The 22316-nt window shown below is 44.7% G+C and overlaps 1 protein-coding gene and 1 long non-coding RNA gene across 9 annotated transcripts in view; one reads left to right on the plus strand and one right to left on the minus strand.

Annotated features, from left to right (window-relative positions):
• The window catches only part of MEIS1 (Meis homeobox 1), a 140832-nt gene extending 133798 nt beyond the window's left edge, over window positions 1-7034 (minus strand). For 2 of the 6 annotated variants that reach the window (XM_021087437.1, XM_021087439.1), the window contains exons 1-4: window positions 5480-5761; window positions 3370-3596; window positions 1390-1531; window positions 774-824 (exon numbers count right to left, since the gene is read on the minus strand). In XM_021087437.1, the coding sequence (XP_020943096.1) occupies window positions 774-824; window positions 1390-1531; window positions 3370-3596; window positions 5480-5491 (432 nt within the window). In that variant the 5' untranslated portion in view covers window positions 5492-5761. Of the gene's footprint in view, window positions 1-773; window positions 825-1389; window positions 1532-1896; window positions 3238-3369; window positions 3597-5479; window positions 6673-6903 lie in introns of those variants that run through there. The other 4 variants (XM_005662507.3, XM_013996097.2, XM_021087440.1 and 1 more) reach the window with 4 other exon arrangements.
• LOC106509799 overlaps window positions 7598-22316 on the plus strand; it is a 47144-nt gene continuing 32425 nt past the window's right edge. Inside the window, exons 1-2 of one of the 3 annotated variants that reach the window (XR_002342633.1) lie at window positions 7841-8719; window positions 8903-9137. This is a non-coding gene — a long non-coding RNA (uncharacterized LOC106509799). Of the gene's footprint in view, window positions 9138-22316 lie in introns of all 3 variants that reach the window. The other 2 variants (XR_002342631.1, XR_002342632.1) reach the window with 2 other exon arrangements.

Here is a 22316-nt window from a genome sequence, read left to right on the forward strand (position 1 = left end):
GTATGAGCGCCCCATTCCTAGTTTGCAGAAAATTGGCTGTCACAGTTCTACCATCTCCATCTCCCCTCCCCCAAGTAAATAGAGTTATTTTGATTTACGGCAATAACACTAAAACTTAACAGCAGCGACCGGGTACCATCTAGAGGTTTATATTTCTTAGGGAGAAAAAAATAGCTAAAACAACAACCAGGCATCTAAGTGGGGATCATAAACACTCTCCTCCCCCTTGGCTCCCTCCTTTCTCAGCCCCCCTGCCCCTACCCCATCCCCAGAGGGCCGCATCCCTCGACTAGGTATTTCCTTGGAAGGAGTGCCCGGAAAATAGTCCCTATAGTCCCCAAACTGTGGCTTTTCACTCTGCAAACTTTCTGCCGCCTTCCGCACACCTTTCAGACAAACTGGAGGTTTGGGGGCTCTGGCCCGGGTCGCTGCCCTCGTGACGCGACTTTGAGGGCTGGGAAGTTCGCAAAGTTTAAGCACACACGCTGACAGGCCCCGAGATAAATCCCCGCGCTGATTAGAGCCGCGCTGCCCGGCTGTCATAAAAAACAAAAGCTCGCATTTCCCCGCGCCGGATCGCCCGGCCCCTCTGGAACTGAATTTCTTTCCTTGGGACCCTGTCCCGGACCACTTGCCCAGGGATGGAAACCTTTGCAGCCCACTTGCAGCTCTGGGAAGACCCGTCTAGGAAACCCCAGGGTTCTCAAAGCAAAGCTTGGGGGGAGGGGGAGTTGGGGGGGATGGGGGAAGGGGAGGAAGGGGTCCGCTCTTACCAAGTTATCCAGTTCTGGATTAGAAGAAAATAGAGGTTTTTCTGCGCGAATCTAAATACAAGTGAGAAGGAGAAGGGAGAGGGAGGGGAGGGTGGGGGGAAAGAAAGAAACATTTGAAATCTGGTGGCCTTCCTAGTTTCTTGCCTCATTACACTGTCGGGGGCAGGAGGTAACCTCCGGGAGAGACTCGGTGACACCGAGTTCGTCCCGTGCAGAAACCCTTCAATGAGAGTCAAATAAGCCGAAAACAAGCCCAGAGCTCAGGGTGACTTCTCCCAGCAACTGTGCTTCTAAGAGACCGCTGCCCAGCGCGCCAAGTCCAAGGCAGCTCCTGCGCGTGGGCTTTGGGGTTAACATTTTACAGAGTGAGCTTTCTGCCTCGGGTTAGGGAGCGGGCGTGGGTAAGAATTGGGGTGATTTTCAGGCGTCCGCACACAGATATTCATTGAGGAGGAAAAGCTCAGGGAAGATGTAACAGGCCTGGCTTAGGGCGGACTGCTCGCTGGTTACTTTTGAAAACGTGCTGGGTGAGGGGAGAGAGGATTTTTGTCCCCCTTTTTTCTTTCTTTCTTTCTTTTTCTTTCTTTTTTTACTTTGAAACAATGATTTTGCTGACCTGTTTGGCGAACACGGCTATATCTTCATTGAATGACTCTGACGAACAGACGTCCCCGCCCGCCACCCCCGGCTCACGGGGGGTACAAGTAGCTAATTCACATTTCTCAAAAATCAGTGCTAAGAGAGGGAAGAGGGGGTGTCTGCAAGAAAATACAACAGTCACAAACAACACAATGGTTAGTCCCACAGCAGTGAAAAAAGGCGCCCAAGAAAAACAGTCGGAGGAGCTCAAGGCAAGGACCCCCTCCCTGACTTTGTCATCGGCTTGCTCCCCTTTCTCTCTCCCCCCGCCCACCCCCAAGTGACTGATCACGTCCCCTTCCTCTTTGGGCCCCCGAAGGCGGAGGCCCCAAGCCTTGGACCGTATCTGAGGATCGGTTCAGCATATCTGGCTGGAGAAATTGGTAACATTTGCTAAGAATAAAACCCAAGCGGTTCCAGCAGCCATTTTGAATTAAGTTTCCCACCCCGACCAGCCCTCGTCCCTCCGCTGCACATCCAGGACCTGGAGGGGGAGAAAGGCGTGGGCCGCTGGGGTGGGGAAAGCTGGTTCAAGTGGGTTCCTCCAAGGCCGCCTCGCGAAGCCCAGGGCTCTGGGGATCTTGGTGGCAGGCGCTCAGCTAACTTGGGGAAAGGATCTCTCTGGCTGCCGGAGCGACTGTCAGAGGGCTGCATCTCCCGATCGCGACCCCACAGTCCTCGGAGAGCCGGAGGGCTCCTCCTCGGCTCCCTGCACACTTCCCTCCCCTCGCCGATGGCCCCCACCGCCCCCCAGAGAAAGTTCCTGCAAAGGTTCCTGCGGTCAAGTCTTTCATTTTTGTCCCTGCGGAATGGCAAAGCAGCTAGTATTGAGAGGGCCTAGATGTCGCTTATCTCAGCCCATTAAAAGGGGGGGGGATCTTTTAATGCCCAAGGAGGTGTCTCAAGTCTTTTATTAGCTCTCACAGCCCAGCTGGGAATTTAACAGTTTGGGGTCCTTTCCAAAGATTCCCCAAATGTCCTGCCCCGGAGCCTAAACCATTTGCAGTTCACGCTGCGGAGAGGAGGCTGGGATTTAAACAAGCCCATCGCACAAGGGACCAGGAGATAAAGCAGAAAGGGTTTTCAGCCGGGAGGGTCAGTGTTGTCTGATTTTTTTTTTCCAAAAGAAGAAATAAATAGAAATGAAAGTGGCTGCAAAGTAAAAAGAGGTCCCCACACGCATCAGCACACAGTAGGCACAAGTGACTTTCAAAGGGTTTTACTAGCCCAGGGTCTAACCGAATGGCGGGGGAGAATACGGGGTGAACGCAGCGGAAAACAACACTGGCCCGAGAGCACCCCGCCTCTACTTCCAAATCCTGCAGGTTTCGCCTTTGAACACAAAGTACTAAAACGGCTAGGAGTTTCTGAAGGTCTATAACAATTCAAAGCGAGCTCCTCTCCTTGACCACAGTGGTCAAACCCCCTAAATGCAAAGCCTCTTCCCCCTTGCCTGACCTGCAACTGTCCTCCCTTGATTTTATTGTGCGGTGGCAGAGCCAGCATACGGTGGCTGAGTAAACTTAGCAAGTCAGAACAATCAGTGGCTTAAAAGATTTTCCTTTAAACTAAAAGTTTCGTTCCAACACAAAGGCGCCTACATTTAGAAAGCCCCAACACTCTCTCAGCAAAGTCAAGGAGTGAGGAGTCCAACCGGCTGAGCGACCGAGCCAGGGTCTGAGGGGACAAGGGACCTTTGGCAACTCCTGCACCGCGACCCCTCCGCGGACAGGGCCTCGGTGGCGCGGGGCACTGGGCGCGCGCGGAGCGTGTGCGGAGATGGGGGGCGTCTGAAATGGCAGGCCGCCTCCCCCAGATCTCCATGCAAAGCGAATGAAAAGTCACCAAATAATGTACCTCCAGTCCAGAGAGCTCTGGCTTTCCTCTGACCAAGGGCAAAGGGAAACAGGAGAAGCATCGCCTCTCAACTCTTTAACCTGCCGCCCATCGTACCTACCCATAAATGGCATCTTTATCTCTCTTTAAAGCGTCATTGACGGAGGAACCCATGCTGGGAGCCATGGCGTTGGTGTGAGCTGTGTGCGGATACTGATGCGAGTGCAGAGGAGGCCCGTGGTTCAGGTGGTGGACCGGCTGCATGGACCTGGCCGCATGCGGGTCCCCATACATCGTGGAGGGGATGCCTACTCCATCCATGCCCCCGTAATGGGGTAGATCGTCGTACTGCATGACAAACAGGAGAGAAACAAGGTTCAGAAGGCCAGGCCGGCAAATGGGGGAGCGGCAGGGCACGGAGCTTATATAATGTCAGTTCAGCTGGATCCTTCAACCCGGAATTCGGTGGCCTTGCATCTCTGAATGGAGATTTCTTATTTTAAAAATATTTTTTAAAGTAAAAATTCTAGGATTCTCAGTGAGACTCAGCTAGGTTGAATGGTCTTGCCCTAACTTGTGTTCCCTATAAAAGAGTCAGAAATTCAGGATCCTTTGGCAAGGAAGGAAGGAAGAAAGAAGGAAGAAAGGGAGGCATTCTCCCAGAGGGCAGAAGGTAAAACGTTCTAGTCCCTGGAGGAGGAAATCCAAAATCACAATAAAACGTGCCAGGACAGTGCAACAAACCCGCCTAGTTTCACAGCCCCTTCCCAACAGAGGGAATTAAAAAAAAAAAAAAAAAAAAAGTTACGATGGGAACAGCTAAGCCAAGCATGTGAATTCAGACAGGCTTCTCATTTTATTTCCCTGCCAGCGTGAGGTTAGGCAGTCCTGCAAGACCCTGAATTTCCTTTGCTTTCCAAGACAAACTCTGCTAAATCACACAAAACTAACTGGCCCCCTTATAAATGAAACTCAGAGAAGGGTAGCTTCTCTTGTACATTAGGGCTGAATTTAGAATTGGGCAATATTCCCCCAAAGTTAAAGAAAATCTACAATTGGAGCAGTTAATTATTCTATTTTTTTTCTACTCTTATGAACTTTTCCCCTAGACCAGAAGTCAATGAGGTAAATGCTACTCATCAGGTTTAAAGCAAATTTAAAAGTAAATGCACATACACACCCCCCATCAGATTCCTCATCCAGAAAAACTTTCATATTGAGTGTCATTATTTTTGTGTGCAGAATTTAGCTATTTAGATTTTTCTCATTGCTTCATTTCAGCCAAGTCCTTTCCCCAAGATTTGGAGGCGCCAAGAGTGAAATGATTTTCAAAGAAAAGAGGAATTGCCACTTTCATCTCCTTAAAGCCAGAGGTGTGAAAAGAGTTTGGAAGAATGCTGACATTTGCCTGAACCAAAGGAGTAAAGAAAAAATGTGTCAGCCTAGTAACTTTCTTTTGCAAACAGGGCTTTGAGGGCCAGGGCACAAATTATGCAAGGAGGGCTTTTTGTAGACCCCCTTTCTTCTAAGAAACTACCTCAGTTGGGTTGTCATTGTCTTGCTTTACTCTCACTATATTTCCATTCAAATAGGAATATTGGGGAAATTAGTATTGCATTTTTAAAGTGAGTAGTTGTGTGCTTAGTATCCAATTAGTGCAGGGCTCTTCTAAGAAAAACTTACAAAGTCTTACCTTACATAAAAAGGCATGTACATTAAAATTACTTTTAAGATGAATGCTTCCCAACCCCCCCAAACCATTGTACTGTGACAAAGTTATTTGCTTAAAAATGCTAAATATTTTCAGTGATATTAAAGATGAGCATAATCAGTAACATTTCAGAAGTTTTTAGCTGCTTATTTTAGTTTAAAAATAGCTTTAAACTTCTGCTCTTTGAATGCTCAAACTATAACATTAGGTATCTAGGTTGTTGGGTTTTTTTTTTTTTTTTTGGTTTGTTTTTTTAAACAGATAGTTGCCCGAGCTTGTATTTTTCTTTATGTAGCTGCTGGTTAGGAGTCTATAGAAAACTTGATTACTTGAATTAAAAATTACATGTAACATACATAAGTCTACAAATGCATTGAATAAATCCACTCGCTTTAGGCCACGGCTTTAGGAGCCTCATTCAAAAAGACAGAGAAAAAAAGGAAACTTTTTAGCAGTGTCTTTCAGCCATGTTTCAATTTAATCTCACATTTGAGTTCCACAATTGTTTTTTAATACGTACCCTTTGCGCCATCGGCCTCCCTGGCTCCCTTCCTACTTCAACTTCTAATATATCCTCTTTAAGGCCAGTGTGAAAAGAAGCAAATACGCAAACTCCCCCGGAAAAAAAAAAATTAAAAAGCACGACGAAAAATCCCTTATCGTCTCCAGCAACGTGAGCTACTGGTCCCAGATCTTCGGTCTACGGGACCTGAAGCAAAGCGCCGGACTCACTGAGCATAAAAGCGCTCCGTTTCCAAGACAGCAGCGGGGGCAAAAAAAAAAAAAAAAAAAAAAAAAAAAGAAAAAAAAAGAAAAAGAAAAAAGGAAAAAAAAAAAAGAAATGCAGATCTTCTCTCCCCCAAAAATCAGTTAAAAAAAAAAAAAAAAAAAAAAGAGCGCCCCTCAGACCCAACTACCAAATCTCATGGCTTTCTGCCACTCCGGCTGTCAATCACAGGCGAGGTTGTCAACGTGGTGAATGAATGATCATCCGCTCTCTCTTCTTCTGGTCAGAACACCTCAAATGTTAATATTCAAATGCACAAAGCCCTAGCGCTCGCTTCCCTTGAATCACTCCTAATTCCTAATCAGTTTCTCTCTTCTCTCGCTTGCTCTTTCTCTTTCTCTCTCTCTCTCCCTCTTTGCAACTGCTGCACTGGAGGGAGATTAGAGGAGGAGGGTTAAAAAAAAAAATGTCTGTCTGAGTTTGTCTTAAAGGAGCCACGATCGATGCTGCCCGCTTGCAGTCCCCGTGCGTGTGTAAAGTGTGTGTTGCACAGGCGGAGAGGTGGATTCCGACCAGAATGCTAGAACCCGGAAGTAGTGGTGGCCATAACAGGTCGCGTCTTACACAATGCATTGGGCTGCAGCAAGTAGGCTCCTAGGCAGGGGTGGGTGCGCGAAGCGAGCTCTGGCCGCACTGGAGAGGCAGAGAGGCGCTCCATTAAATCGCACGCCCAGGCACAAACACCCACACACCCAGGGCACACGCGCACAAGCGCGGGCAGTAGCCCCCGGCTGCCGGCTTTATTTTCCGTATTCTTTTTTCTCCCTCCCCCTACAGACTCTCTCCCCAAAGCTGACGCTCTTGAAATAAATTGGGAATAAACGCGGGGCAAGCAGTAGCGGGAGTTATTTTGCACAGGACTCCGCACATAGACTTCCTGACTTTCTTCGAAATTATTGGGGTCTGCCAGTGTTTTGCGGGGCAGAGGAGGGCTGATGCAGAGAGTAGTGGATTCTTAGAACCAAACGCCCCAAGTAGAAAAGTCAAACCGGGAGCGAGGATGAGGAGGAGCAGGAGCAAGACTGGGCTCTGCTAAGGAGTCCCGAGAACGTGGGGTGGAGATGACTGGGGCTTTCTGCAGATCCAGCTTCTAGTTGTTCTTGTTGTTGTTTTGCGGTCGGAGGTGGACACTCGGCCCAAAGAAAGGAAATACTTGCATTTTCTCACTTTGGGGATCTGGACGCCCCCATCTCCTGGTCCCGGAGGCCCGCAGCCTCAGCCCCGGCGTTCTGCGCGAAGTGAGAGAGGAAGGGAGGGAACAATGAACCGAGAGCCGGGAATGTGCCCCCAGCGCCTGTTTACAAACACGAAGCTATTTATGATCGCCAGAAAGCGAAACCCGAAGCGGGCTCGGAGCAGCCCAGACCTCGCGGGTGGAGCCGAGGCCAGGGAGACGAGGAGGGAGGCTTTTTCTCCGACTTGCTCTGGGAGAGGCGGCCGTGCGCCCAGGGCGCGGCGCGGCTGGGCTGGCGCGCTCGGCTGGGGCTACGGCCGCGCCGCCTTTGTCTTCGAGGAGCCGAGGGGCTCCGGCCTCGGCCTTGCTCTTGCCCCGGCGACGCCCCGCGCTCTCCTCCCCAGCTCTTCTCCCGCCCGACTCTCCTTTCCAATCCCCCAGACAAGGCTCAGGGAGAACTCCCAGTGCCAAAGAAAAAGAAATTCACTCCGGGGATTGAGATTTCAGACAAAAAGCTGCCCCCTACGCACAACTCAGAGGCTCCAACCAGCCACTAATTTTAACTTTCTTCCTTTAAACACCTATTCTCTGGCTTAAACAAACAAAAAAATTTCCTTTCCTTTATTCTCCCACCCTAAGGCTGCCCTTTATTATTATATTTAGTGGTGCTATTTTCGTTTTTATTTTCCTGCCCTCAGAGCCCTGGTCTGCCGAGAAGGTTCAGTCGCAGCAGCTCGACCAGCGGGCTGGAAACCTCACATCCCCGAGCAGGGCTCGCAGCTCGCTCAGCTTGGAACAGGATTTTTTTTTTTTCCCCCTCCCTCCAGCTGAAACCTCGCAGAAAACTCCCCCTGCGGTCGACTGGAAAATGAGCTCACCCAAATCTCGGTAGGCAGCCGGGGAGGAGGGCTCGGCCAATCAGGAGGCGCTCCCGCCAAGGCGGCCGCGCATTGGCTGCGGGGAAAATCAATTATCAAATAATCGATCAGCAGGGAGCTTCGATCTGCCGGGAATGCAAACTGCCAGTCCTGATTCCCGCCCTGATGGTGGCCAAAAGGCTGACTCCCCCAAAGTAGAGGGCCCCTCACTCCCGGCACCCCTACCCTCATTACACTCCACCAGTTGCCGACCCACCTTCACCCCAAAGGTGGGGGGTAGGGAGGGGGGTTAGGTAAGGGGAAGAGTTTTGAGAAAGATTGGGTGCTCCTATCCGCGAAGGTTGTTTAGAAAAGAATAGGAGCCCTAAAATGTACTGAAGTCAACTCTTAATGCGCAAACCAAAAGATAATTTGCATCGGTCCGACAAATAGGGCTTAAGGTTCTGTTAAGTGAGCTTTTGAGAAACTGGGGACACAGAGCGAGCATCAGAACTTAGATCTGGAATCAGGTTCCACCAAGCGCACGTACTTCCTTAAGTGACAAGTATTGCTTCTTTTAATACTTCGCGGGAGTCAACGCCCACCTCCCCCTAATAGTGGGGTTTTCAAAAAGCCCAGTATCTGAGCCTTGCCAGCCTTCAGCCCCGACACTGTACTCGTCTCATGTGTGCCCAAAGGCACACGTACACCCCAAACCTTCAGATGCTTTTTGCCTTAAAAGAGCTCCGACTGTTTAAAAAACTCATCCTAGAATCCCTCATCATTTGCATGTCTTCTCTCTTCCTTTCTCCCCCACTCCCCAAGTTTTCAGATCTCTTCCTTTTCTCCATCGCATCCAAGTGTTGTTTTCGGGGACAAACGCCCGGATACATCACTCGGGAGGTTAAGGCAGGCCCGCGTGTTAAAGCCGAGGAGATCCAGGTGAATTACCAACTTTATGCCTGACCTCCCCCTCCCCCCGCCGCCCCTTCCTTCCCCAACATGAACTTGGAAACAACTCAGGCCAAGATGGAACCTCCTTGTCTCAGAAAAGCGATTTCTCTGTTTAATTCTCGGGAAACTGAGCTGACTGGGCCAGGCAACGCAATCCTTTTCCGATTACAGAAAGGATCAAACTGGGCCGACCGCCTGCAAGCTCTTCCCGGAACTACAGCCAGCTGCGGCCAACACCTGAGTGCCTTCCGACGGCTGCTTTCTGGGGTTTGAGCTCCATCTCTCCAGCAGGGCCACCAGGCATCGGCGCGGCTGGAGGTAGTGGGGGCGGGGGCGCCGTCAAGCCAAGCATCGACAGGGGCGCAGCTACATTTATGATCCTAAAATGAACTGCAAAGGAAATTGTGTAAGTATAATTGAACCAAGAGAATTTTCCTGCGAAATACATTTCGATGACCATAGTTTTTAACAGCCCTAGATGCTCTCTGGCAAAGACTTAGACAACCTGCTTAGAGTTACCTCAAGTCTGCGGTGACATTTTCAAATGAGGAAAAGGCCAATTTTCCTTTAACAATAGAATGTATTTTGTACTGATGCTTTCCCGTAAGTTTTCTCTTGTTTTCTAGCAGAGATGGAAAAAGAGGGCTTAGGTAAGTCTCTCCTTTTCAATCACAACCCCAAACTTCAAGAAGTAGGGAGACAGATGCTCTTCAGTCATGAGCTTCAACTTTAAATTACCTACATACAGATTTTCCTCAGAGAAAGAGGTAGTTTGAGTTTGTGGGCTTAAACTAAACTCATTAGCTTTGAAAAGTGGCTTCTTTCTTCCCTCTTCCCTCCTTTCCAAGAATAACTGTGAACTTGATGCTACTCCTAGGCCTTTATAAGATTAATTCTGAACAATCAAGAGACTGAAACACTTTTACAATGTAATTACAGTAGTACAAATTGTTTGCCCAAACCTCATTCTGGATAAGGATTTTACAATTAGCAAACAGTTATTACAGTTGGGGCTTGCTGAGAGAAATTGCACAGAAGACATCAAGAGTTGCAATATAGTAGCCATAAAAAAAAAAAAAAAACTCCTTCAGCAGGGCAGCAATTAATCACCTATTAAAAGGAGAAGGTAAATGGATAGTTCAAGGCAGAAAACTACTACTGATATTTCTACCTGTTCTGTGACAGTATCTTTCTTTAGCTTATGTCAGATACTTGCTTTTTAAAGGCAATAGTACTTTTAGTGTGCAAAAACTTGACATGGTGAAGGATTCTGGCGCTTGCCCCTAGCTCTTTTGACAGGGGCCTTCCCTACTCAGCTTACCCTTTTCCTTCCAGAGCACCATCCCAAAGACAGAGAATGAGGACTCCAAAGAGGCAGATTGGGGCCTAGGTCTCTATTGTTTAGACCCTTGGCAAGGAGATGTTTAAAGCAAATAGTGCCCCTTTAAAAGGCTCTTGGTACGGTCCTCCCCAGAACTCCCCTCTAGTTTTCGGCTCTCTATAAGGAATTGTGTCTTTGGAAAGACCTTTATCCTGAATTGGGTTTTTGTCCCCGAAGTTCACACTGATGAGTCAGCTTCAAAACCCTCAGAAATTAAAAAGGCACCTCTTTAGGTAACATGTGTGTGTATTTGCCAGCCCAGAATAAACAAAAGCCTGTTAATCAATCGAGTTTGGCAGCTGTGTTCACAGGATGATAAGGGTTTATCATCTGCCCCCCTAACTTTAAGATGCCTGTTAAAATGTTGTGATTGCTCTTTAGGTTGTCCTGTGGGTTGTAGGTATGGGGTTTGTACTTCAAGGACAATTCATCCTCCGAAACTCACCCCACATTAGCATTTGCACTTCAAAACACAGAAATAAGAGGAGGGAAAGACAGTTTAAAGAAAATAGATTTAAAATCCAGTGGAGATAATAAAGGAATGTTAGAGATAAGAGCCTGGATGCCATATGAGAAAGTTACCAAGAAGTCAGAGCTAATGAATGGCTGTGAGAAAAGTGAAATAAACTAGTTAGAGGTCTATAAAGGGGAGAAACCTGGTTAGGTGATATGAAAGGGGGTTAACCGACAGGATTAGGGAAGACGTTAATCAAGTGCCCCAAAGCAATCCAGGCTATAAGAACCCGGAGGTTTGTTTACTGCATCTTGCTTCAGAAAACAAAGAATGTCTGGGTCCAGTTCAGAAGTCAATGAGAGGTCAGCTGAGGCTCTCCAGCCATCGCAGGGAAAATACCTCAGTCGCCATGTTCTGAGTGGATAATGCAAAAGTTAAGAAAAAAAATTTTTTTGGAAAGGGGGGGTGTTTTCCTTACCACTTTTCTATTTCAAATCATTAAAATGCTTTGGTCTCTAGAGAGGGAAAAATTACACTGGTTAACATAATTACTAGCTCTGACATTTTCAGAAGTTATAGAGGCCTTTTATTAATTAAATGGAGGGCTTAATAAAATATTCCTAATAAAATTTATGGTTGTCTTAAAACTTTCTAAACAGTGCTATAAATTCTTAATAAAATTAACTGGGAAATGAGTTATTAGCCCACACTTTACCCTCTCCCCCACTTCTACATAAGGAGCATCTATAGAATGAAAAGGGAAATAGAAATCTTTTAGTAAAATATAAATATTAGCCAAAGTCACACATTGCTTTAGGAGAGGTGGTTTCAACTAAGTTATTTCTAATGGTTTCATCCTCCAATATTCCCCAAACCTATTCACAAAAATTTTAGAAAATGTCTTCCCTTCTTTCTACTACACATTATCCATCCATATATCCATAAACCCATTTGAAGTGCAATACTTAATTTTCTGGTCTGAGTTGTGTGTTCAGTTTAATAAAAATCATAGATGCATCAGGCACAATTTTAATATAGAATTTTGAAGCTTCAAGTAGCAAATATTTTCTTCATCTATTAGAAGAGAATTAAAAATGAAATGCCTTGTAATTTCTCCCAGTTTATTTTCTTTAAAGGTGATTTTTAAATAGTAATTTTCTCAGTAACATTTCCCTCTGAACTTCTCATCTTTAACTGTTGGTGCATTATCTCAAGCAGCATTTGGTTGAGCAGATATACAAATCTTTTTCATGCTGCTACATTTCAAAACTTTGGGGAGTTATCTTAAGTTTTGGCATATTTCTCTGCTTCACAGATACAACACTGGCTGGCTGGTTGACTGTTTAAAATGAACAGTACACTCAAACACACTCCAAACCAAACAAAACAGCTTTGGTGGATTGTTCAGCATTTGAAGGCTTGATCTTTTGTGCCGTCTACTGGACAATGGAAAAACTACAGTCTCTATGGTTTAGGAAACTTCTCGTCCAGTATTTGGGGGCAGGGGGATGATTCCTTGCTGATAAGTAATGAGAGAGGAGCACAGGACCCAACTTAGACTCACAGGACAGGTTTTGTGGTCTAATCATGTGTTCAAATCCAAGTTTAGGACATTATATTAAGTATAGGCACACCTCAACCACTTGACGAAGGCACAAGGCTAAACTTGCATTTAATACAGCTGTGTAGGTGTGTGTCTAAGTGTGCGGCTTGAGAAGGAAAAGAAAGAAAAGGTGGTGGGACAAGCATCTTAAAAAAATATGTATATTTCTTGACTCTGAGTATGAATTTGCTTAACAGTCAAGTTCAGTGTATCTACTGCCTTGGTAATCCAGGATGTACAAGTTAGTTTTTGAAATTTGGAATGTAACATTGTGTTTAGTAATCAAGAAGAGTACTTTTAGGAGGAAGAGAATGAAATTGGTCATCAGAAAAGTTATAGTGCAGTTCTTTTTTGGTGCTGTTGGAAGAAAATATGAAACTTCAGTATTTTCACTTGGAGACCACATGTGGGAGAAAGTGTGGGTGAAATTCATAGTCAGATGCCTTTGTATAATAGAGACTGTTTGATGTTGTCTTAAACATTTAAAAATATTGTATACATTTTGGATATGATTTTTTAAATATTTATGGTTTTCTAGCATTTTGGGAGCTTTGTACCAAAAAAAAAATTATGAAGCTAACTTTGACCTCTGTTTGATATTAACATGGTTTCTGAAAAATCGTGGAGAACTAATAAAGTCCAACACCACTAAAATATGGAGAAGTCAAGCTTATTTTGGTGAAAGAGATATAGAGTTGGGTACCAGGCTCTTGAAACTGTTCATCTGTTTCTCTGAAATTAAAACCCCTTATTGCATTAAAAAAGGGGAGGGGAAAAAACCTCTAGTAGTACATAACTAATTCTTAGGGTACCCTTTAATAAAAACCTAATAGTGAAGAGGAAACAGCTTTAGGACATTTTATTGATGCATAAATATGTTTCAGTGATCTACTTCAAATACATATTTTGATGTGGCACAATGTCAGAATGACTTTAAAATATTATGTGAAATATAGATACATCAGAGAACTTGGATTGACATTGACTACTTAAAACCATGAGATTGTTTGCACTTCTGTGTAAAAGAACAAGATGGTTTCAGTTGGTCTACAGAGATGGCAGTGGTTAGGAGTGAGGAGGAGATCTGAGTGGTGATGGCTGTGGTGGGTGTCTTTTAAACTTTAGCATCATCAACTGGACTGTGAAAGATTATTTTATGAGATGCTGTTTGGTTCCAAGGGTTCAGATTGGAACAAGGACCCTATAACAACAGCTAGGAAACGTAGACAATTCTTATAGGAACCAATCATAAGCATTCACGCATTTGATGTAGTCTAAACTAGCAGTGGGAGTACTGAGTGCTGGAGACCATCTCTAGCCGCCCAGTGCCAACGTTTACCTGTGAAGCAACAGGATGAGCAAGACTGGCCACGAATAGCATCCATGATGGGCTGTATAAAGGGGCACATTTTGTGAAAACCTTCAGGAAAAAAATGGTACTGATTATTCAAAAATAAACATTTTAACATTTCATTGAGTTATCTAATGAATAAGAAAAACATTGAAGACTTCCTGCAGCTCAGAAAGGATTCTAGTAGCTTGGAAAACACAGAGAAGGAAAGAAGAAACTGAAGGACTCCCGCTGAGTAGTTACTTACTTGTGAATATCTGAAAGTGTATTTTCCGTGCCCTTCCTTTTAGACTTAAACATCATCTTTCCGTGTTTTTGTTTTTGTTTTGTTTTGTTTTTTAATTAACATCAGGCTATGGCTGTGCTTGTTAAAAATCATATTTTTTTCAGGCGATTTATACAAGAAAGGGCCAATTTGAAAACTTATAACTAATGAGAGAGGTCGGCGTCTAAGCCGTAAACAAATCTGTTCACAGCCACAGCCCTGAGAGGCTCGCCTCTCCTGAGCTCCTCGAGGATAACTTCATTTACTGGAAGATCCGCGGCCACTTCCGGGACTCTGAGGAGTGGGTCCTTTCACCACTGAGCGCTCTGCAGGGTTGTCTCGTCGCCTATGCGTGGCCAGGTGCCAGTTCCGCGGAGCCCCGCAGCGCAGTCCGGTCCCCGCGCGTCGTGCCACCCAGAGCCCCGGGCCTGCCTGCCCCCTCCTCCCTGGTGGGGCGTGGGGTACTCGGACTGCCCAGGGCAGGTGGGGCGCCCAACAGGATGTGCTGCCTGGGTTGGGGACTCCAGAAACTACTCGCATCTGGCTGGGCGCCAGGGCGGCGGTACTCTGGTGAGGGCAGGTTTAGGGGACCGTGTTCCCCGGGACCCTGAACCATATGGAAAGAGCCAAGGGTGAAAAGGTCCCTTCTCCTGCCAGTGCACGCCCTCCCACCAGGGCAGACAGGGATCTCGTCTCCTTTGGGGTTCACCTCAGCCTCTGCGGGAGGGAGGGAGGGGGTCAGGCCTGCGCGGCTGCGGTGGCGACTCCGGAGCAGGAGCGCGAGGATCAGAGTTGGTCGGGACGCGGCAACACGGGGCACCCGGTTCTGTTTGCCGGTTATTGGGGCTGAGCACCCTAGGGAGCCTCTCCCCATCTGGATTCGGGGACTCTGGCGCACCCCTTGCCCCTTAGCCTAATTTTGGAAGCTTTTCGCCTTGGTTCCTGGACGGTTCTTCCCGGGGGCGCCTTGAGCCCCGGGGTGCTGCCCGTCTCGCGCTGCCTCCTCCGAGGCCAAGTGTGCTCTGTGAGTCTGTTCGGGGCGCAGGAGCTTTCGGGGACCCGGCCCCCCGTCCCCCCCTGCGCCCGCGGCGGCCCCCTTGTACAGGCTGGAACAAGCGCGCGTTTGTGGCGAGGTTATTTCAGGTGCGCTAATGGGATTAGCGGCCGCGGGAGAACCCCGTGTGGGGGCGGATGCGGTTCCTTCTCCGGTTCCAGCCGCGGCCGGGTGGAAGGAGAGGCATCGCCTGCCCGGCGGCCTCACCCCGCAGCAGCGCCTGCTGGGCGCGCCCCGCGCTCATACTTAGGCAGGAGGCGGCGGACCCAGCGCCCCCGACCGGGATACCGAGGGAGCGGGGGAGGGGAGCGCAGAAGAGAAGAGAGGGGAAAGGAAAGGAGGCGCAGAGTGACGGTGACAGAAAGGAGAGAGCGATAAGGAGATAGAGAGCGGCAGAAACCAAGTCAGGGAAAGCCACAGAGATGGAATGGGATCTAGTCCTGTCCGCCCCCGGGACAAAGTAAAACAGCCTCCCCATACCAGCCTCTCCAGGGAAGCTGAAACGCTGTCTTTATTCCCCGTGCTGCTTTCTGCTTCCGAGGGAGCCTTATCATAGACTTTTGCATAATTGCATATTGACTTTGCTAAATAGTTCCGCAAAGCTATTTATGCTTCCACTTGTTCAATCGCAAACAATTCCCTTGGGGAAAAGAAAAAGCGTGTGTGTGTGTGTGTGTGTGTGTGTGTGTGTGTGTGTGTGTGTGTTGGGGTGAGAACAGAGGCAGACATTACCATCCCAGAAGTGAACTGTTCTGGGAAGCCCAGTTCACCACCACAGATAGGGTAAAGTGGTCTTTCTGCATTGGCTCTATTTTTCTCAGCCCCTTTCCCTCCGTTAAAAGCCAGAGACTGTTGAGGTTAATTCCCGGCATTTAGTTCTACTTGCCCATTTCACAGATGAGCAAGCTGAGACTAAGAGAGGTTAAGTGACCTATCTAATTTCTCTTTTCCTAGTATCTCATTTTCTTTATATATATATATATATATATATATATGTATTTATATATGTATATATACATATATATATATTCCCCAACACTTCAAAAAAAAAAAAATCAGAGCTACAGCCTTTCTGAGTCTTCTTTCATAAGATCACTGGAGGTCAGTGCCTCTATATCTCTGGTCAGAAGCAGCTGTTTGTGAAACTGATGGTGGTTTGTGAGTTTGGGGATTGGAGGCTGACACCCCCCTCGTCCCCTACCCGAGCGCTGAGTCCAGCACCAGGCCCTTTCAGAGAGCTTGCTGCCCTGTGGAAGTCCCCTCCATGGGACCAGAGAGAGAGAAGCAAGGAGAGCTGGTACTTTGTGGTGATGCTTGCTGCTGGGGTCTCATGGGCTTGACTTTTTACCCATCAACCCTCAAATAAACAAACAACTCAGGCTTTTTGCATCAATTTCTGGTTACTGAATGACCCTAAGCAGAAAGTTGGTCTAGGTCACCCAGGGCAGGAGTGGGGTGGTTCGAGGCCTTATTTACCCCTGGATTAAAAACAACATCCCCTCTAACTCTGTCTCTCCTCAAGACTCAGCAGCTTGCCTTTTAAGGATGTGAGAAGGAGCTTCTTAGAGTCTAAGCAGACACCATAACTCATCAAGATGTTTAGGTTTCAAGTTTACAAAAACAGCACTTTAGCCTTGCTTTTCTGAACCCCACTACAACCAAGACCCAGGCTAGCAAACCCTTTGCAAAGAGAGCCTGTATCACTTATGGGCAAAATACATTTTTGAGTAATCACTTCTAATTCTGAAATATTTTTATTTTTAGCTTTGAACTGGACTCCTAAAATAAATCAATTCTTTACCATCCTTTTTTCCCTGTTCCCTGATCATTTTTAACCTTTCATTCTAAATTTTCTGTTACCTTGAAATTTGTCTTGATTTGGGCATTTGGTACAGAAAATCTGCTTTTTGCAGACTTATTCATTGCATCCATGTACAATTATTTTGTGAAAACTCTGTAGAGCTTACTGATTTTTTAAAAATTATTGATTATTAACAAAAAATATCCTAACATCTTTTGAGGTTTAAACCTTAGTTCTTCCTGATAAGCCCGTTGCACTTCCTTTTTTAAAGATTTTTGTTCATATATCTTTTAGTTAAAAATCTTTTGAGAAACCAACACCTTTGTGATACACTGCACTTTAAGTTATTTTATCCTCAACTGTGTAGTGATTGCAGGCTGAAACAGAAGAATGATTTGGGGAATTGGTTCTATTAGGAAAAGCTCTTTGTCCTTAGAGTACTTACAAATATTCCAGTCAGGAGTCTGGGAGGTGGCTGTGGCAGGGAGAGCTGCAGCGCTGAGTGTTAGGACACTTGGCTTCAAACTGTAACCTGGTCACTAAAGGGGCTGATTGCATTTAGAGAAGTTCATCACCTGCAAAGTGAATTGGTTATATTATTTTATTCTCTAATAAGTGTACTTTTAATTCTTGTATTTAGTGATTCTGTATTATAAAATTAGACACAGAAAAAAATGTGGAGCTTCTTAATGATCAAAAATGTTTAGCGTTAGGACAGACATTGCAATATTACCTGTTTCACAGTGAGTGAATTTTTTAAAGTTTGATGTCTTGGAGTTGGATTGAAGAAGTTTCTCCTAAAGTGACGTTTCCCTGCCTCAACTTCAACTCTTTACATACAGCCCTAGGGGTTTTGCCCTGTTTCAGTGCCTTCTGAATTACCATTTAATTGTTCTTTAGAAAAAAAAAATAGTCTCCCCTAAAATAAAACACAAAAATGCATTTAAAAAGGGAATTTTATATCCTAGAATTGCTTTTGTATTTTTTTCTAATGCAGAGTACATTAAATACATAATAAATTTAAAAGAGTTTGGTTGGATACATGCTCCTAAATCATCTCTACCCCACTTTGGGCAGCAATGACCAAAGGTCATCTTAAATCTGTTCAATATGCCATGTTCTAAACAAGTTCTACTTAATATATCAGCCTGCCAAGTACTGTTCAACAAATATCACACACTGAACACAAAGAGGCATTTGGCAGAGAAAGAAGTGAACACTAACGATTAGGAAAAAATAAACACTAATTTTAGGAAGAAATCACTAATGTCTTATAATTCAGTGTTGGGATTTCAAGTGGGATTTTCTCTTGTAAACCTGTAACTGCAAACTTGTTGATACTGGTGAGCTATGTGACACCTCCATTTTACTGCATTTTGAAATATAATCACTACAATTTTAGACATTGGTAAGGCCTAGCTGTTAGATAATAATGAGCAATTTTTGAAAAATAGACTAGATTCTATAAAAATGACAATAATTTCTCATAAAAACCTTCAAAACTCTGAAATCTGAAACTCTTGTGCTTTATATTCCAGGGAAGGAAAACACAAATGCTTCTCCTTTGGACATTTTTTCCCCCAATTTATTCACCTCTCTACTTGCTCCTCTTTAGAGATTCTCCCTAAGGGGAAATCAAGTGCCAGAAGAACCCTTTAATACCTTCAGGCACTGTAACCTCTAGATATTACTCTCGAAGTTGGAAAATAACAAGTCTTTGTTGAAAGGTATACCTGAAAGAACTAAAGTAAACAGAAAGATGTCAAAAGCAGAGGATTATTTTCTGTTACCATTTGATTTTGTCTGAATTTTCTGTTGTGTAGCTTAGAGGTTAAAGCACTTAATTCTTTTTTTTTTTTTTTTTTTTTTTCTTTTTAGGGCCGAACCCGCCACGTATGGAGGTTCCCAGGTAATCAAAGCTGTAGCTGCCGGCCACAGCCACAGCAACGCCAGATCTGAGCCGAATCTGCAACCTACACCACAGCTCACAGCAATGCCGGATCCTTAACCCACTGAGTGAGGCCAGGGCTCGAACCTGCAACCTCATGGTTCCTAGTCAGATTCGTTTCTGCTGTACCACGACAGAGGCTCCTAAAGCACTTACTTCTTTCTCCATTGGCCAGGCAACTTTTGGAAACACTTTCTCTAGTTCCCTGGTTCCACATTTGTTTTTTCTGTGTGGCATTGCACACTGAATTTGCAGGGTAAGAGGCAATTTGTACACATTTTTTTTCTTTATGTCTACTAGTGGTTACAAATCTCAGCAAACCAAATGCCACTCACTGGAAGCCTTTATTCTGCTTTGTTTTGCCCTAACTATGGAATTAAGTTGAAATAATAATTTATTGAAACAACATAAACACCTGACCATCTTCAAAACCAAGAAAAATCAAAACCAAAAAACATGGCTTAGCCCAACCAGAATGCTTAAGAACTTGAAAACCACAGAACTGGAAATGGGTAGTTATGGCTCTTTTAATAACTGTCATTTTACTGTGATTCTAAATCAGTATCCCAGCACAATGAGGTATGGTTGAGTTTCAAATGCTCTGGAAACCACTGCTTTGAAGGTCAAATGGCCATATTTAAGTTCCCAGCTATCCTGCTCTACCTACAATCCTTTGCCGTAGGGGACCAACCACATTACCCAGCTTGGTAAGGACCAAATGCTCCCAGCCAGTTGGTTCCCTGACTTGTGATTCTGTACCTGGCAGTTACCATTTTTTTCTTCTCCTGGAGTATTTAACTCTCTTCGGTTTTATATTTTGGCATTTCTATGGCAGGTGGCCTCTTTTATTCTGTGTTGACTTGGAAAAAATATTACATATTTTCAGATACTCTTATCTGCTAAGTGCTTAGGGCTTATTTGTTTGAGATGCTCAACCAATGAGCCTTCCTCAGTGCTTATAGCTTTTTACCCCAGGAGGGAAGAGTGTGGATTTGTTTCAAATTTCTCTTCTTTTTACTTGCTTTTTCCTTTCTGATGAGTCGGTATTTTGTTCTGCTGACACAGATGGTTAACTCCGTACCAGAGAACCGATTAAAAACATTTTCTTAAAAATATCTATTCCGGGAGTTCTCATTGTGGCTCAGTGGGTTAAGGACATAACATAGTGTCTGTGAGGGTGGGGGTTCGATCCCTTGCTTCCCTCAGTGGGTTAAGGATCTGACGTTGCCACAAACTGAAGCATAATTCATGGATGCAGCTCATAGCCAGTGTTTCTGTGGCTGTGGTGTAGGCTGGCAGCTGGAGCTCTGATACCACTCCTAGCCTGGGAACTTCCATATGCTGCAGGTGCAGCCATAAAAAGTGAAAAAGAAAGAAAAAAAATACAAAGACTATTTCTATAGCTGGTATTAACCAGCTTTTTTTTTTTTTTTTGGTCTTTTTGTTTCTTTAGGACCACGCATGTGGCATATGGAGGTTCTCTGGCTAGGGTGGAATTGGAATAGGAGCTGCAGCTGCCAGCCTACACCACAGCCACAGCCACAGCACTATGGGATCTGAGCCACATCTACGACCTTCACCACAGCTCACGGTAACATCAGATCCTTAACCCACTGAGCGAGGCCAGGGATGAAACACGAAACCTCATGGTTACTAGTCAGATTCATTAACCACTGAGCCACGACAGGAACTCCAGCCTATCACTTTCTGTTGATTTGTTTATCAAAATATTTCCACTCCAGTAATTCTAAATGGGCACAGTTACAAAGCTACAAACTTTGCTCTTTTTAGGATGGGCTAGTTCTCACTGCATAATCTCTGATGAACCTGCTACTTTTGAATGATTCTGGAGAACAGTAAACAGTCTTAGAGATTCTATCCCACCTTGTATGTGCCAGAAAAAATGTAAGCAATAGTCAGTTTTGTTCTCATCACTGTGTCTAGGGAACCATTCTCTTGTACAGCAGATTCCCCTCGTGAGGACGCTTTCTTGAAAAACCTGGATAGTTGTCATAGATCTACTGAGAAGCTGCTCAGGTTCGTTGATACTCTATACACTCAGTTAACCCAGATGCCAAGGCCGCCTTCACTATCCTGCCTCTGCTCTCTTGGAAACTTTTAAGAAGACATGAGGTTCAACAGCAGTTTTAGAGTTTACCTGCTTTTCTCACTGTTCCTGACATTTGGGGGGATAGTGATGAAAAGGCAAGTCTGTTGCAAATTTCATAAATCGGTCTTTCCTCTCTGCTTTGCTGTCAGGTTGCCCTTCTCACTAATGTCACCATATGTCACTGTTTGTTCCAGCCAATCCGAGGCTGACTGAAAGCATTTGACTAATTTTGGGGTCCTGCTGCCTGTCACCGGTAAGACTCTGCCAACTTTTTGGTTTGAAACTGTTCTGTTTAGAACAGTGATGTTCAGATGATGTTAATTATCTGTCCTAAACCAGGTCTTTGATGTTTGGGGATAAAATTGAGAATTTACTTTTTGCCTCTAATTTAAGAAAATATTTCACAATTTGAGGAGCATGCCCCACCCCTAGATCTAATATCTTCCTTTACGCCCCCAAACCCTGAGAGTACAAGCTATTATCATCTCCATTTCCCAGATAAAGTTTAAAGTCACACAGCTGTTTGGGATCAAGGGCTGTGTACCAAGTTATGGTATCAACGAAAAAACATCTCTATTAACTGCATCACTTTATTATGCTAAATATTTGGGATGGAGGGCTTGAGAAAACATTTCCTTTCTGTTAGATTTAATTATTTTCTCTTTCTCTTCTATCATCTACTATAAAATCAGAAATATTTAAACCTCTGGAACATATCTCCAGAAGGTTTCACTATTTTCGGTGTCCAGACATTTTGAACTGATTAACCATGCTCTGCGTGAAATGTTTGCTTCTCTGATTTCAAAGTTATTTTTGGTTGTGCAAATAGTATCTATTTTTGAAAGATCGTGCTCAAAATTATATATAGTATAAAAGATGATTGTATAGATTTATTGTCTTTCTACAAATATTTGTTTGGTTCTCATAGATGGTGTGTCTTTTTTGCATTTCAAAAACTATAACACGAACATAAATCAGTTTATGACATTTTATGGCACGGTTTTCAAGGAGATAGCAATTCAAACTTTCCATTTAAAGAGAGAGAAGAAAACTGCTTTCAGGAAATATTAGTTAATCGGCAGGAGTCCTTTTCAGAGCACAGTTACCATGGGATTGAGAAGTATTTGCTAATTATAACAGTGCACTAATTATCTGCTTTTACATCTCATCTTTCTGTCTTTCTGTCTAAATTCACTTCTAATTATATGGTATCCTTTTTGCATATGACATATCTGAAAGTATTGCTTTTATCAGATACGAATTCTTTTACTTGGAAATATTAAAGACATAGTTTCACTTCCAAAATATTTTCTCCTCAGATATAGTGCAATCTTTTGATTGTGGGTTGAATAATCTGTCATAATGGGGGGAGGGAGGGCGGGATCAAGCTTTAAATATTAGACATTTTGTATCTCGCAAAAGGGAATAGCAAAACTAATCAGTCTTGTCATGGTTTCTTTTTTTTTTTCAACGCAGTTAAGCAGACGCAGCCACATTACCCGCTCAGCGTCCCCATCATTGTCATCCTATTTTTTATTACTTTTCAGAATTTCAAACGTTGTCCCTGACAAAAGAGAGTTAAAACATAGTGTAAGAAAGGAACTATCACTGGGTCCTC

This window comes from Sus scrofa, chromosome 3 (assembly GCF_000003025.6).
Source record: "Sus scrofa isolate TJ Tabasco breed Duroc chromosome 3, Sscrofa11.1, whole genome shotgun sequence".
Lineage (NCBI taxonomy): Eukaryota > Metazoa > Chordata > Mammalia > Artiodactyla > Suidae > Sus > Sus scrofa.